At 34.7% G+C, this 18,566-nt stretch overlaps 1 protein-coding gene across 1 annotated transcript in view; it reads right to left on the reverse strand.

Annotated features, from left to right (window-relative positions):
• LOC138320455 (protein crumbs homolog 1-like) overlaps positions 1-18,566 on the reverse strand; it is a 103,561-nt gene that overhangs the window by 30,965 nt on the left and 54,030 nt on the right. The window contains 5 exon segments of the mRNA XM_069263415.1: positions 11,452-12,256; positions 12,440-12,552; positions 12,915-13,656; positions 15,826-16,881; positions 17,677-17,890. Coding sequence (XP_069119516.1) covers positions 11,452-12,256; positions 12,440-12,552; positions 12,915-13,656; positions 15,826-16,881; positions 17,677-17,890 — 2,930 coding nt within the window.

Here is an 18,566-nt window from a genome sequence, read left to right on the forward strand (position 1 = left end):
TATGGGACGTGTAAAAACATTGTTTAATCTATGGGATGTGTAAAACATTGTTTAATCTATGGGATGTGTACATACATTGGTTTTTAATCTATGGGTAATGGTGTACAACATAATCTGTTTAATCTATGGGATGTGGGTAACAACATAATCTGTTTGTAATTATCTATGGGATGTGTACAACATAATCTGTTTAATTCAATGGATGTGTACAGACATTAGGTTATAGGGGTATACTAAATTATAGTAAATATGGGTACAGGTGTACTTATACGGTTAAGGGGTACTAATTATAGTAAATATGGTACAGTGTACTTATAGGTTAAGGGGTACTAATTATAGTAAATATGGTACAGTGTACTTATAGGTTAAGGGGTACTAATTATAGTAAATATGGTACAGTGTACTTATAGGTTAAGGGGTACTAATTATAGTAAATATGGTACAGTGTACTTATAGGTTAAGGGGTACTAATTATAGTAAATATGGTACAGTGTACTTATAGGTTAAGGGGTACTAATTATAGTAAATATGGTACAGTGTACTTATAGGTTAAGGGGTACTAATTATAGTAAATATGGTACAGTGTACTTATAGGTTAAGGGGTACTAATTATAGTAAATATGGTACAGGTGTACATATTTAGGTTAAGGTAAGGGGTACTAAATTATAGTAATTATGGTACGATTTACGTTATAGTTAAAGGGGTACTAATGTAATAGTAAATATGGTTAACAAGTGTACTTAATAAAGTTATAGGGGTACTAAGTTATAGTAAATATGGTACTGTGCTGTACTTATAGGTTAAGGGGTACTAATTATAGTAAATATGGTACAGTGTACTTATAGGTTAAGGGGTACTAATTATAGTAAATATGGTACAGTGTACTTATAGGTTAAGGGGTACTAATTATAGTAAATATGGTACAGTGTACTTATAGGTTAAGGGGTACTAATTATAGTAAATATGGTACAGTGTACTTATAGGTTAAGGGGTACTAATTATAGTAAATATGGTACAGTGTACTTATAGGTTAAGGGGTACTAATATAATAGTAAATATGGTAGTGTACTTATAGGTTAAGGGGTACTAATTATAGTAAATAGGGGTAATGTGTTATAATAGGTTAAGGGTACTAATTCTTTGTAAATATGGTACACAATAGTTATAGGTTATAGGTTAAGGGGTACTAATTATAGTAAATATGGTAGCAGTGTACTTAATAGGTTATAGGGGTACTAAATTATAGGTAAATATAGGTACAGTTGTACTTATAGGTTATGGGTACTAATTACTGAGTTAATATTGTACTTGTGTACTTATAGGTTAAGGTCGGTACTAATTATAGTTAAATATGGTACAGTGTACTTATAGGTTAAGGAGGGGTACTAATTACATAGTAAATATTGGTTTACAGTGTACTTATAGGTTAAGGTGGGTACAGCAATTATAGTAAATATGGTAACAGTGTACTTATAGGTTAATGGGTGTACTAATTATAGTAAATATGGTACAGTGTACTTATTAGGTTAAGAGGTAACTAATTATCCAGGTGTAAATATAAGGTACTAATTATAGTGAGTACTTTATAGGTTAAGGGGTACTAATTATAGTAAATATGGTACAGTGTACTTATAGGTTAAGGGGTACTAATTATAGTAAATATGGTACAGTGTACTTATAGGTTAAGGGGTACTAATTATAGTAAATATGGTACAGTGTACTTATAGGTTAAGGGGTACTAATTATAGTAAATATGGTACAGTGTACTTATAGGTTAAGGAGGTACTAATTATAGTAATATTGTTACAGTGTGTACATTATAGGTTAGGGTACTAATTATAGTAAATATGGTACAGTGTACTTATAGGTTAAGGGGTACTAATTATATGTAAATATGGTTAAACAGTGTACTTATACGGTTAAGGGGGTACTAATTATAGTTAAATAATGGTACAGTGTTACTTATAGGCTTTAAGGGTACTAATTATAGGTAAATATGAGTACAGGTGTACTAGTATAGGTTATAGGTAATGGGTACTAATTATATGTAAATATTGGTACAGTGTACTTATAGGTTAAGGGGTACTAATTATAGTAATTATGGTACAGTGTACTTATAGGTTAAGGGGTACTAATTATAGTAAATATGGTACAGTGTACTTATAGGTTAAGGGGTACTAATTATAGTAAATATGGTACAGTGTACTTATAGGTTAAGGGGTACTAATTATAGTAAATATGGTACAGTGTACTTATAGGTTAAGGGGTACTAATTATAGTAAATATGGTACAGTGTACTTATAGGTTAAGGGGTACTAATTATAGTAAATATGGTACAGTGTACTTATAGGTTAAGGGTACTAATTATAGTAAATATGGTACAGTGTACTTATAGGTTAAGGGGTACTAATTATAGTAAATATGGTACAGTGTACTTATAGGTTAAGGGGTACTAATTATAGTAAATATGGTACAGTGTACTTATAGGTTAAGGGGTACTAATTATAGTAAATATGGTACAGTGTACTTATAGGTTAAGGGGTACTAATTATAGTAAATATGGTACAGTGTACTTATAGGTTAAGGGGTACTAATATATAGTAAATATGGTACAAGTGTACGTTATAGGTTAAGGGGTACTAATTATAGTAAATAATGGTACCAGTGTTAACTTATAGGTTAAGGGGTACTAGATTTATAGTAAATATATGGTACAGAGTGTACTTATAGGGTTATGGGGGTACTAATTATAGTAAATATGGTACAGTGTACTTATAGGTTAAGGGGTACTAATTATAGTAAATATGGTACAGTGTACTTATAGGTTAAGGGGTACTAATTATAGTAAATATGGTACAGTGTACTTATAGGTTAAGGCCCCCGGCCCTCCCCCACAAATACTATACTTTAAATATTATGGTCACAAGTGTACTTATAGGTATTGAGCGGGAAGGGTACTAAGTTATAGTAAATATGGTACCAGTGTACTTATAGGTTAAGGGGTACTAATTATAGTAAATATGGTACAGTGTACTTATAGGTTAAGGGGTACTAATTATAGTAAATATGGTACAGTGTACTTATAGGTATAAGGGGTACTAATTATAGTAAATATGGTACACAGTTTGTACTTATAGGGTTAAAGGGGTACTAAATTAATAGGTAAATATGGTACAGTGTACTTATAGGTTAATGGCGGTACTAATTATAGTAAATATGGTACAGTTGTACTTATAGGTTAAGGTGGGTACTAATGAGTTATAGTGTTAATTATTTGGTTAAGGGGTACTATTTATAAATATGGTACAGTGTACTATATAGGTACTAATAGTAAATATGTTACAGTGTACTAATAAATAGTAATAAAATAATATTGGTACAGTGTACTTATAGGTTAAGGGGTACTAATTATAGTAAATATGGTACAGTGTACTTATATGGGGTATAATTATGTATATGGTTAAGTGGGTTTAAGGGTGGTACTAATTATAGTAAATATGGGTACAGAGTGTACTTATAGAGTTAAGGGGTACTAATTATAGTAAATATGGTATCAGTGTACTTATAGGTTTAAGGGGAGGTACTAATTATAGTAAAATATACAGTGTACTACAGGTTGTACTTATAGTTGTTAAAAAGGGGTGTACTATAGGTTAAGGGGTACTAATTATAGTAAATACTGTTCAAGGAGTAAATAGGTTAAGGGGGTAACTTAGTGTAGTACCTATTACAGTGTACTTATTGGTTAAGGGAGTACTTATTAGTGTAAATTATGGGGTACTTTAAGGTTCAACGAAGGGCTGGTACTTATTACTAGTAAAATGGTACTGTGTAACTTATAGGTTAAGGGGTACAAATTAGTAGTAAATATGTACAGCGTGTACTTATAGGTTATGGGGTACTAATATAGTATATGGTACAATGTACTTATAGGTTACCTGGGTACTAACCCAGTAAATATGGTACAGTGTACTTATACGGGTTAGAGGGGTACTAATTATAGTAAATATGGTATACAGTGTACTTATAGTTAAGGGTACTAATTATAGTGTACAGTGTACTTATAGGTTAAAGGGTAACACAATTATAGTTAGTATGGGTACAGAAGGTTAAGGGGTACTTATAGTAAATATTAAGGGTGTAATACTAGGTTAATCTAATAATAGTAAATATGGTACAGTGTACTTATAGGTTAAGGGGGTACTAATTAATTTTTTTTATATAGTAAATATCGGTACAGTGTACTTATAGGTTTTAAGGGGTACTAATTATAGTACAACTTATGGTAAGGGCCCACCACAGTAGGTACTAGTATAGGTACAGTGTAAAGGTTAAGGGGTACTAATTATAGTAAATAGTACAAATATGGTTCTAATTACAGTAAATATGGTTGTTGTACTTATAGGTTAAGGGTACTAATTTTAGTAAATTTGGTAATACTTATGGTTAAGGGGGTACAGTAAGTGTACTTATAGGTTAAGGGGTACTAATTATAGTAAATATGGTACAGTGTACTAATATAGTAAATATGTTAAGTGGGGTAGGGTACTAATTATAGTAAATATGGTACACGTGTACTTATAGGTTTAAGGGGTACTAATTATAGTAAATATGGTACAGTGTACTTATAGGTTAAGGGGTACTAATTATAGTAAAATATGGTACAGTGTAACTTATATGGTTTAAGGGGTACTACTATAGTAAATAGGTACAGTCGTACTTAGGTTAAGGGGTACTAATTATAGTAAATATGGTACAGTGTACTTATATGTTAAGGGGTACTAATTATAGTAAATTAAGGGGTACAGATAAATATGTACAGTTACTTATAGGTTAAGGGGTACTAATTATAGTAAATATGGTACAGTGTACTTATAGGTTAAGGGGTACTAATTATAGTAAATATGGTACAGTGTACTTATAGGTTAAGGGGTACTAATTATAGTAAATAATGGTACAGTGTACTTATAGGTTAAGGGGTACTAATTATAGTAAATATGGTACAGTGTACTTATAGGTTAAGGGGTACTAATTATAGTAAATATGGTACAGTGTACTTATAGGTTAAGGGTACTAATTATAGTAAATATGGTACAGTGTACTTATAGGTTAAGGGGTACTAATTATAGTAAATATGGTACAGTGTACTTATAGGTTAAGGGGTACTAATTATAGTAAATATGGTACAGTGTACTTATAGGTTAAGGGGTACTAATTATAGTAAATATGGTACAGTGTACTTATAGGTTAAGGGGTACTAATTATAGTAAATATGGTACAGTGTACTTATAGGTTAAGGGGTACTAATTATAGTAAAATAGGTACAGTGTACTTATATGTAGGTTAAGGGGTACTAATTATAGTAAATATGGTACAGTGTACTTATAGGTTAAGGGTACTAATTATAGTAAAATATGGTACAGGTACAGGGTAACTAATTATGTAAATATGGTACAGTGTACTTATAGGTTAAGGGGTACTAATTATAGTAAATATGGTACAGTGTACTTATAGGTTTAAGGGGTACTAAAAATTATAGTAAATATGGTACAGTGTACTTATAGGTTAAGGGGTACTAATTATAGTAAATATGGTACAGTAACTTATAGGTTAAGGGGTACTAATTATAGTAAATATGGTACAGTGTACTTATAGGTTAAGGGGTACTAAATTATATTGTAAATAAGGTACAGGTACAGTGTACTTATAGGTTAAGGGTACTAATTATAGTAAATATGGTACAGTGTACTTATAGGTTAAGGGGGTACTAATTTATAGTAAATATGGTACAGTGTACTTATAGGTTAAGGGGTACTAATTATAGTAAATATGGTACAGTGTACTTATAGGTTAAGGGGTACTAATTATAGTAAATATGGTACAAGTGTACTTATAGGTTAAGGTACTAAATTATAGTAAAAAGGTACAGGGTACTTATTAGGTTAAGGGGTACTAATTATAGTAAATATGGTACAGTGTACTTAATAGGTTAAGGGGTACTAATTATAGTAAATAAGGTACAGTGTATCTTATAGGTTAAGGGGTACTAATTATAGTAAATATGGTACAGTGTACTTATAGGTTAAGGGGTACTAATTATAGTAAATATGGTACAGTGTACTTATAGGTTAAGGGGTACTAATTATAGTAAATATGGTACAGTGTACTTATAGGTTAAGGGTACTAATTATAGTAAATATGGTACAGTGTACTTATAGGTTAAGGGGTACTAATTATAGTAAATATGGTACAGTGTACTTATAGGTTAAGGGGTACTAATTATAGTAAATATGGTACAGTGTACTTATAGGTTTAAGGGGTACTAATTATAGTAAATATGGTACAGTGTACTTATAGGTTAAGGGGTACTAATTATAGTAAATATGGTACAGTGTACTTATAGGTTAAGGGGTACTAATTATAGTAAATATGGTACAGTGTACTTATAGGTTAAGGGGTACTAATTATAGTAAATATGGTACAGTGTACTTATAGGTTAAGGGGTACTAATTATAGTAAATATGGTACAGTGTACTTATAGGTTAAGGGGTACTAATTATAGTAAATATGGTACAGTGTACTTATAGGTTAAGGGGTACTAATTATAGTAAATATGGTACAGTGTACTTATAGGTTAAGGGGTACTAATTATAGTAAATATGTACAGTGTACTTATAGGTTAAGGGGTACTAATTATAGTAAATATGGTACAGTGTACTTATAGGTTAAGGGGTACTAATTATAGTAAATATGGTACAGTGTACTTATAGGTTAAGGGGTACTAATTATAGTAAATATGGTACAGTGTACTTATAGGTTAAGGGGTACTAATTATAGTAAATATGGTACAGTGTACTTATAGGTTAAGGGGTACTAATTATAGTAAATATGGTACAGTGTACTTAGATACAGAAGCTACAAAATTCTAATTTTGGTATATCCAGCTTATCCAAAATTGATAAGCTTTACTTCAAATCTTTATTAATTTCATTTTCATCATATATAAATTGAATATATATCATACATATTTATAGAAACAGACAATGACAGCTTGAACCTGTTGTACCTGGACTCCCTAGGGGCTGATAAAAGTGAGATAACTACTGGACACTGATAGTAAGGGTCCATGGCCACCTCCTATACAAGACCACACAGCTACTATCTACCAGATACACTCACAGCTTCTAACAGACAAAATGAATGGTGGGGTACACAAATCTATCTCCCAATATATACTCAGCTATCTAAAGGGAAGAACGGCCTTATGTCTGTATAACAACACAAGATAGCAGTCGAGTAAATGTTATATAACACATAACTCAAGAAAGTCAATACCTAGGAGATAAACAATGATCACAGGGCAACACATTGGGGATGTCCATCAACCATGAAAGAAATACAGATATTTCTATATCAGTAAGGACTTTTTCCTTCTTTTTCTCCTTTAGGTGAGCATCGACAATTACAAACCACAAACAACAACTTTAAACGACTAGAATATAACATCCATTTTGTATGGGGGCCGAAGTGCCGCTGAAACCCCATTATATTCCTGCTGAAACAGAAAAACCTCATGGTACAAGCTAGGTATCCCTTTTCTTTGGTACCATGTATAGATTCTTTAATTGTTCCATACTATTTCCCAATTTTTAAGGGGCCTTGTGGCCTAATCAAAATATGGTTCACAAGTAATGTACTGAATACATGTTCATAGTTACTGTTTCTGTTGGAATTTTTAATAATTTACCTCTAAAGACAAGTAGCAATTTATATGCAGAGATGTACAGGATTTACCTCTATTTCCTCTATTGGGCCCTGCCCTTGGGGCCCTGCACTCCGGATGATCAGAGCCAAAATTTATACAAGTTCTGTTCCCTTTCCCCCCTAGAGGATATTTGTGACCAAATGTGGTTACAATCCATGCAGAACTCTAGGACAAGTAGCGATAGCCAAAATTTATACAAATTCTGTTCCCATTCCCCAAAGGATGTTTGTGGTCAAATTTGGTCACAATCCATGCAGAACTCTATGACTAGTAGCGATTTAAAGGATTTACCTCTATTTCTCCTATTGGGCCTGCCCCTCCTGCCCCTGAGGTGTCAGAACCAAAATTTATACAAGTTCTGTTCCCCTTCCCCAAAGGATGTTTGTGGCCAAATTCGGTTACAATCCATGCAGAACTCAAGGACAAGAAGCAATTTATAGGATTTACCTCTATTTCCCCTACTGGGCCCCGCCCCTCCTGCCTCCGGGGGGTCAGAGCCAAAATTTATACAAATTCTGTTCCCCTTCCCCCAAGGATGTTTGTGGCCGAATTTGGTCACAATCCATGCAGAACTCTATGACTAGTTTAAAGGATTTACCTCTATTTCTCCTATTGGGCCCGCCCCTCCTGCCCCCAAGGTGTCAGAACCAAAATTTATACAAGTTCTGTTCCCCTTCCCCAAAGGATGTTTGTGGCCAAATTCGGTTACAATCCATGCAGAACTCAAGGACAAGTAGCAATTTATAGGATTTACCTCTATTTCCTCTATTGGGCCCTGCCCTTCCTGCACTCCGGAGATCAGAGCCAAAATTTATACAAGTTCTGTTCCCTTTCCCCCCCAGAGGATATTTGTGACCAAATGTGGTTACAATCCATGCAGAACTCTAGGACAAGTAGCGATAGCCAAAATTTATACAAATTCTGTTCCCATTCCCCATAGGATGTTTGTGGTCAAATTTGGTCACAATCCATGCAGAACTCTATGACTAGTAGCGATTTAAAGGATTTACCTCTATTTCTCCTATTGGGCCTGCCCCTCCTGCCCCTGAGGTGTCAGAACCAAAATTTATACAAGTTCTGTTCCCCTTCCCCAAAGGATGTTTGTGGCCAAATTCGGTTACAATCCATGCAGAACTCAAGGACAAGTAGCAATTTATAGGATTTACCTCTATTTCCCCTACTGGGCCCCGCCCCTCCTGCCTCCGGGGGGCAGAGCCAAAATTTATACAAATTCTGTTCCCCTTCCCCCAAGGATGTTTGTGGCCGAATTTGGTCACAATCCATGCAGAACTCTATGACTAGTTTAAAGGATTTACCTCTATTTCTCCTATTGGGCCCGCCCCTCCTGCCCCCAAGGTGTCAGAACCAAAATTTATACAAGTTCTGTTCCCCTTCCCCAAAGGATGTTTGTGGCCAAATTCGGTTACAATCCATGCAGAACTCAAGGACAAGTAGCAATTTATAGGATTTACCTCTATTTCCTCTATTGGGCCCCGCCCCTCCTGCCTCCGGGGGGTCAGAGCCAAAATTTATACAAGTTCTGTTCCCCTTCCCCCAAGGATGTTTGTGTCCGAATTTGGTTACAATGCATGCAGAACTTGTAGCGATTTAAAGGAAATGTTGAAGGACGGACGCCGGACGGACGCCTGACGCCGGACGCTGCACCATGACATAAGCTCACCGGCCCTTCGGGCCAGGTGAGCTAAAAATGGTGAATATTCAGTTGACATGAACTTAGCTGTGCATAAAAATGGTTGCTGCATGTATTGGTGATGTCACTGTCTAACGCATGTAGGAGCTGTCTTTTCCCTAACTCAGAAAAAGACAGAGTTATCTTTTCCTAGCAACCGAGGGATAACTGTGTCAACCATGGGAGAAATGTATCACAAGGATACAATATACTTTCTCATGGCTTTTCTTCCTTGTAGGTCCCATATCAGGTGTCCCTCAATATTAAATTTCTGAGATGTTGGAGTATAGTATTCCTATTTTTACTTGGAAACATGAAGAGCTTATCAAACTGATCGTCACAAATCTTATTCTTTTGTTGAAAATCTATAGACATCCTCAAAGTGCATATAATTATGTATAATTTACATACAAAACCAATACAGATGATAAGGTTAATGGCTATAATTGTTCCTGTGTAGTAGATGTACATGTAATATACAGGAAATAAGGCCTAATTAATTTACAGGAAATAAGCCTTAAATTACAGACTGATTAATAAACAGGAAATAAGGCCTAAAGTACTGACATATTAATATACAGGAAATAAGGCCTAAAGTACAGACTCATTAATATACAGGAAATAAGGCCTAAAGTACTGACTCATTTATATACAGGAAATAAGGCCTAAAGTACAGACTCATTAATATACAGGAAATAAGGCCTAAAGTACAGACTCATTAATATACAGGATATAAGGCCTAAAGTACAGACTGATTAATACCGTATACAGGAAATAAGGTCTAAAGTACAGACTCATTAATATACAGGATATAAGGCCTAAAGTACAGACTCATTAATATACAGGAAATAAGGCCTAAAGTACAGACTCATTAATATACAGGAAATAAGGCCTAAAGTACAGAATCATTAATATACAGGAAATAAGGCCTAAAGTACAGACTCATTAATATACAGGATATAAGGCCTAAAGTAAAGACTCATTAATATACAGGAAATAAGGCCTAAAGTACAGACTCATTAATATACAGGAAATAAGGCCTAAAGTACAGACTCATTAATATACAGGATATAAGGCCTAAAGTACAGACTCATTAATATACAGGAAATAAGGCCTAAAGTACAGACTCATTAATATACAGGAAATAAGGCCTAAAATACAGACTCATTAATATACAGGAAACAAGGCCTAAAGTACTGACTCATTTATATACAGGAAATAAGGCCTAAAGAACTGACTCTTTAATATACAGGAAATAAGCCTAAAGTACAGACTCATTAATATACAGGAAATAAGGCCTAAAGTACAGACTCATTAATATACAGGAAACAAGGCCTAAAGTACAGACTCATTAACATACAGGAAATAAGGCCTAACATACAGACTGATTTACCAACTAAACTGATGCCATAATATGTAAAACCTTCAGTAGGTTATCAATTTGTTAATCATTGTAGACAGTTAGCTAGAGACTTTACATTGTAATAGATCTTAACTTTGCAACAAATGGATAGCCGGTTACTGGTACTTGTAAAATGTCAGACACCTTAACTCAGTCACCATAAAATAGGATTCTAATATTTTTATAATTTTTTATTTTCAATTTGTCCTATTAACTAACTTTCAGTCAGCAATGTAAAGTATATCAGTCATGTCAGTCGGTCACAGTATAGTGAATCAATGGGGACACAGATAGACTGCATGGCAAATATGGCAAACAGTATCCTGTAAATCATTTACATATTTCAAAACTTCAACAGTATCGGCATCAATATTTACATGATGCAATAACGTTTTTTGAATTACATTAAAAACAAAATTATTATATTTTTTGCCACAATTCTAAATATCCAACAAGTAACACAACATATTTGTATAGTCAATAGATATGATAGAAGGATATTTAGAGAATTAAAACCAAAAATTATCTGCATGAATTACACTGATACAAAAGTTATCCCTGTTATGACAGAATGTTCGTTAAACAAGCCTTACCTTGTTCCGGTGTAACCAGGATGACAGTCACAGAAGTAGTTATCTACCAGATCTACACACACAGCATGGGTAGCATCACAGCTCTGAGGAGTACAATCGGGAGTGTTAGTCTCACACCAGCGACCTTCAAATCCACTTGGGCAGGTACATTGGTAGTCATGGTAACCCGCTAGACACTGTGCACCATTTTGACATCGCTGATATAAACACTGGTTTCCTTCCACGCATCCAATTGGAATGGATGTCATGCTCACCACTTCAAAGTATTCCTCAGTCGTGAAATTAGTGAATGAAGATTGTTCAAAGAACGGTAAAAGAATGCCACCAAGTCGTATGTCCTTCACACAACCGCGATAAAACTGTGAAATTCCGGAGCCAATAGCTTGACCAAATTTTACATGCTGAGCATTAGAGGTTGTGACTAGGTCCGAAAAGGAATGTACTTTATGTTGTGGGACAAGAGATACACTAGCATGAGTTATCTCCCCTGTGTCTGACTGAACAGTCAATGTGACATTATCTAACATGTCTTTAAATGTGACCAGGTACCAATGTTTGTTGCTGACATGGTAACCAGCCACCAAGGTCTCCTCACCTGTATCTCCAAACTTACACGCCACTGACACTTTTCCTCCCACAATGCTCAGCTTTACATAATAGTTACCGTACCCAATGTTTAACAAAGCACCGTTTCTCACCAGGGTTTTGATTCGGAGGCTGAGTTGGTCTATGACCTTATTTGGACGTAGAACTGGCCGATAGGTGATAGAGCTGGATGTTGGGTTAAAGAGTGTGGAACTCAGACCTAAAGAAAATACAAAAATAATGCAGGTGTGTTGAGTAATCAAAGGTGAAACAAACAACATATTTCATAAATACAGTACTAAGAGAAAGTTAATCATTAAAACCCTTACATTCAAATTCATCTGTACATCTATAACATCTTTCACTACAGTACTAGGAGAAAGTTAATCATTAAAACTCTTACATTCAAAGCCATTTGTAAGACTTTGACATGTGGCTCCAGACGGACACGAGTCCTGATGACAGAAGTCCAGCTCTCCACAGTCCTTCCCTCGGAATCCCCTCTGACACTTACAGCTGGAGAAAACACAAAGAGTAAGTTTATTACACCATAACTCATATCTAATCAACATAAAAAATTGTACACATGATTATGCATCAAACATCAATGATAAAAACAATTTTTCAAAAATTAGCAATCGATACTTGACAAATTTTCTTTATGTGCAAAGCTTTTGTCAATCTAAATAGCTAGTCTCACCCCATAATGATAAGTTTAATTTTTAATGAATCAAAATTTTTCAACCTCTCTGAAAGAAAATATCATGCATAGTACATTTTTAACAGTGTTCTGCATTTTTGATTTTTTTCCCCCATGAAAAAAAAACGACCTATATTCTAATTGTTTATAGATTAATTTTGAGAAGTCACCTCCTCACCTGAAGTCGTTGAAGAATACGTTTGTACAGGTAGAATTGTGTTGACACGGCATGGTCAGGTTACAGATGTTGTCTGATTGTTCTCCGCTTGTCAATGTTGAATTGTCCTCTACCAGTATAGAGTTGATTTCGACTATGGAAGGATCACTTGGAGGAATAAATTGGAGACTGTTCTCATTCAGTTGAGCATCCTGTAGTGTTCCCTTATAACTTGTTATATTGTTAAAATTAGTAATATCATTGATAATCTCGTTAACCGCCGGGTCAAGTGATCTCCTCGCTCTTGCTGACTCTGTTACAACGCTGGAACTCAGCGCCGGAATTTCTCCTCCGAAGTACAATTTATCAGCATTAAATGGACAGTTTTGAGAGTTGATAATCACACTGTCTAGAGCAGTGTTATTCACAGAAATGGTGTATTCTCCATTTAGGAATTTCATACTAACGAAGTGCTGAAAGCCACTGTTGTACAATGTGTTATTAGCAAATAAAACTTTCTGAAAATCACACAATACAAATCTACTGACTAGTGCTCCTCCGTACATCTCGAGGGTCAAAAATGTCCGACTGGAGACGGTGTTGCCATAGAAACCAAAAAACACCACGAAGCCATTGGTCTGTCTTGTCCTCATAAACAGGGAAAGGTCAATGTCAGAGGTCAAGGTTGACTTCAGATGGTCAGGAATTTGGAAACTTGCCTTTGACTCAGTGTTTTCAAAAGAAAATGTTGCTGCAACATATTCTGAAACAAAAAGACAATAACAAGGTGCTACAAAGTATAACAATAACACCACACCCTAGAGTAGTATATAATTTGATATATAAACTACAAAATGGAAATAAAGATTTGTGACTTCTTCAAGATCAGATTTGTATATGTTTTATAGCAACAGTTAAAACATGGCTGTGATGTCATCTTTTGTTGTCCCCAGTACTTTATTTAGACTATTGTTCAAGTACTTGTTCTGTCTGTAGATTAGTACACCTTTCACTGTACATTAGTTTACCTGCAGCTGTAGATTAGTTTCAACTAATCTACAGTTCCAGGCAAACTAATGTACAATGAAAGGTAGAGAGTGACACTACATACAGCATTGTAAAATTGGACAGATAAATAAAAAATAAATGTAATCAAATTCAACATAAATGTAATAGAACACTTCAATAATACATATTATTACATATTTTCTGTTTTATATATTGATTCGTGGACATCGGCATAAATCCAATCACATCAACCACAAGGCATAAAATTACTCCTTGTGTTGAAAATCACGACTCTTTAGTATTTCGACAGCACAGGCATTCCTACAATGATGTTTTAATTTTAGATAGATATGTGTACTTTCTTTCTTTGAAAAGTGAATGAATGATTTCGGTATATATCCCAATAATTTCACTGTTAATTGCTTCATTTCTTGAATACATACACGTAACACATAAATCCACATTTCCCAAATTGAATGATTTCGGTATAATTCCTTATCCAAGAATCACACAAAGCCTACTGAACAAATTTGAAATTTTAAGCTTTCTTTTCATCACTTTGCCGTTTTCACTGAATTTCAATGTAGTTTCCTTTAGAATCCACTAAATCTTGATATTTGATTTTAGGACCAATCATATTCTTCATTTCATAACATAGAGCGGTATATTCAAAATTAATACATTTCCATGATGATCCTCCATATCTTGTGAATTTTTGACAAGTTATATCCAAGTAAATCGTCTGCCTCTGACATAAACAGCAGTTGAATTAAAATATCACAAAATAAACTCTCTTATTGGAAATTTGATAATCATTTTAGATAATTTGACTTCGTAAAGATCTGATCTGCACTGTCTGCCATGTTGCCTCTTGTACTGCTCCAATCAGAATGAAGAAAACTCATACTCACAAAAAGTCTCTGGTAATAACATTGGTATAGAATTTCATGAAAAATTCATGCAATGCATGCACAACCAGAGTAGACATATTACAACAGTTACTGTGCTGACATGTTCAGTGTCAAAGATGGTTGAGGGCCTTACCTGTAGCTGTAGATTAGTTACACAATAGTCATAGTTAGCATTGTACATCAGAGTGCCATGTTTTAAGTAAGAGAAACACCTCAAACTGTAGATTAGTCAAGTTAATGAACAATGCTCGGTCCTTCGGGCCTCGCATTGTTCATTATCTTGACTAATCTACAGTTTTCGGTGTTTCTCCTATACAGAAACTATCAAAAATTGGTGGTCCTCAATAGTAAAAGGTAAAGCTACATCATAGGCCTCATATATACTAAATATTTCAAGGAACTAAGTTAAAAGGTGTTGGGAGATATAGCCCAAAAGGATGGAGTCATTCCAAGTATGATGCTTTAGTAAAGTAACAAAAAAGATGAATCTCAATAGTTAAACAAATGAGAAAAATTACAACAAATATTTCTTTATAAGATTAACATCATGTATGTTATGATTGTAATAAGAACTTGATGAAGTCTCAGTAAGATCACATTTAATTAAACTTGGTCAAAAAGTAGACATTATCATAAATTCTCAAACTCATCATAACTCCAACCCAAAAGTGCTAGGACTAGTTAAGGTATTCTCCTTAATATTTGTCTATGTGTCCTGATGGTGTATCTTTCAGCATTATTTCTCAAAATTTACTAAAATTCAGGACTTTTAGCCCCAAAAAATACAGTTACCACTTTAAATATTTATCTTAATCTCTGTTTATGTATATATTCTGATAGATACTTATAAATTAGTCTCTCTTTCGTTGACTATTGTCGAAGGCAGGACAAAAATTGCCTAGGTTTGAACACCTTAGTGGAGTGGTAATTAGTAGTTATCATTATCAAGGTACCCAATGAATCCAGCATTAAAAATGAATACCTGGCAAGACATGCCTAAATATGATACTTACCTTGATTACAGGTGCGCCCCAGGTGTGGTCGGTGACAGTCACACCTGAAGTTTGTCCAAAGGTCAGTACAGGCACCGTTACCATTACAGGGATCTGGTCTACACTGGTCCGTTCGTACACAACCTCTGGAAACTTGGAGGGACTCTCCCCCTTCCGAAATAATCTGAATAGCACGATTAATGGTGACATCCTGAAGACATCCAATAAAGGGTGTTTTAGAGAGTGTACGATCATTTGTAAACTCATTCTTTGCTCTCCCGAAATAAATGTCCTGTATTGCTATATTTGGTGCATGGTTTACTTCCTTGGTACAGTCTAATTCTGATGGACAGACACTGCTGACTAGCCGAAGTGTTAAATTGTTTGCATGTTGATGTAAAAATACTGAGTGCCAGGCAGCGTTATTTAACATGAATGGAAACTCTACCGTATTCCTGCTAACTGATGTAATAACACTTCCGTGAATGTAACTCATATTTAACTTTCCATCCACCAACTCAATTGTAACAAAAGTTTTGGTGGAGGGATACGTTCCATCCCAGATGAACAGCATGCCGTTTGGGAGTGTAGTGGCGAACTGAAAGGCTATGTCATTGGTTGTATTAGAAGTTAGGACCACCTTATATCTGGAATCTTCTGAGAAAGTCCCACTGGTAATCATTTCACAAAACTGGCCAGTGTATCCACTAGGACATTCACACCTGTAATCCTGTACACCTGTAGCCTCATCAACGAGGAAAGGATCACAGGTCGCACCGTTCTGACATGCATTCGCAGCACATGCTGTCAATTCCACAGTGCAATTTTTTCCGCCGTACTTTTTACCTAAATACAAATCTGCACAAATACAATCATAGTTAGCGACGAGGTCAGTACAGGAAGCACCGTTCATACAGGGACGGAACTCCAAACATTCGTTGATCTCCGTCTGACAGTACATGTCTTTGTAGCCAGGTGCACAACGACAACTGTACTCATTAATTCCGTCTATACAGGTGGCGCCGTTAGTACAGTTGTCTGCTACACAGTCGTCAATGTTCACCGAACAATTCTCACCTGGGAATAAAGAGACACACCTCAATTTTACGTCATGGTCATATTATCATCAGACCTATGGAATAGAAGTAGGCCAACTCAACATCTCCAAAGATAGATAATTCCTTCACATCTAAACAAGTAATAACATCTAAAATCCATCCTCAATACCCTATGTGTTACTATCACTGATGTAATGTCCACACCTGGATTGTATCATAGTAAAACTGAAGGCTCTGTAGTCACCAACTTGTGTATATGTTGCAACAGGGGAAATTGGTACTTTGATGAACATTAAAAGAAATTGGTTCATTGTATAACTGTTCAGTTTTTTCAGCTTTGAAGTTGGCATACATCAGGTTTTTTCTCTCCTGATTATCTTCAGTTTACAAGGATAAATTTCAAGTGTAGATGGAACTATAGTGATAGCAACCCGTGAAGTTTGGGGTTTATCTTTTAGAAAACTAACTTTATTGGTTCCATTTTAAGCATAATAACTAAACCCTATCTTTAAGCATGAGACTTTTCTCTACTCAGTATCAAAAGCTGTGCTACAGTATTGCTAGAAAGGGCATGAATGCTGTAGTGCCCAAATGGCAGCTCCAACTATTTGCCTTCCTGGGAAAGAATATGGCTTGTTCCACAAAGCCCAGCAATACCACACAATATAGAACTTATAGTTTACAAACTCCTTTTCCTTTGGCTTAATTACCGGTAGAAAGTGGTTGATACTTATGGCGATACACAAAACTCTTTTCTATTTTTATGTTATGAAATAATCCTCTGTTATAAAGATTGTGAGTAGTAACCACATACCTGTTATTCCAGGGATACACACACACGAGTACCCAGCAGCTGTGGCATAGGAAAAGTTAGCGTACCCAGGCAGACTGTACGCCGGCTCATACAATGTCTGGTTAGACCTCTGTAGACAGGTGCCGTTATAGAAACATGGGCTGTTTAGGCACTCATTGATGTCAATCTCACAGTTCTTCCCTGTGTATCCAGGGTAACAGGAACAGTTGTAATCCTGTGCAATATTCAAAAACAGTTTAATGCAATACTGCAAAGTACTTTATTATCATAGTGTCTAAATTTCAGGGTCTAAAATGTGTGCTAAACCGGTTTTTGATAGGTATATACATATACAGTCACGTGCCAAAAGTCTTCGTAATTTTTATTTTTCCCTATATATTCTATGTAATTTTACATTTTTTCTTTGATTTTTCCTGATCTCATCTATTGGCAGATTTTAACCAATTTTGGCATACTTGTAGAAAATTATCTACACTTTCAGCTCAAAATATTTGTATAATTTTCCGATATTTTGTTTTCAAAATATTTTTTTTTTGTGCACCACTTAAACTTTTGACGTCATTTTCTTCCTTATTCTTACCAAAATGGCAACGATAAAGTTTTGCGTGGTTATGAAATACGGTTTTCTCAAAAGTGCATAAAGGAAAATTATATAAATATTATGAGCTGAAAGGGTAGATAATTTTCTACAATAATGCCAAATTTGATTAAAATCCGCGCCTAGATGAGATCAGGAAAAATCTAAGAAAAAATGTAAAAATTACATAGAATATATAGGGAAAAATAAAAATTACGAAGACTTTTGGCACAAGGCTGTACATATTCGTGCTTTGAAACAAATCGTGAATAAAGCGAAATATAATTAAATCCCCACAAAATAAAAACACTTT

Source organism: Argopecten irradians, chromosome 4 (assembly GCF_041381155.1).
Source record: "Argopecten irradians isolate NY chromosome 4, Ai_NY, whole genome shotgun sequence".
Taxonomy (NCBI): domain Eukaryota; kingdom Metazoa; phylum Mollusca; class Bivalvia; order Pectinida; family Pectinidae; genus Argopecten; species Argopecten irradians.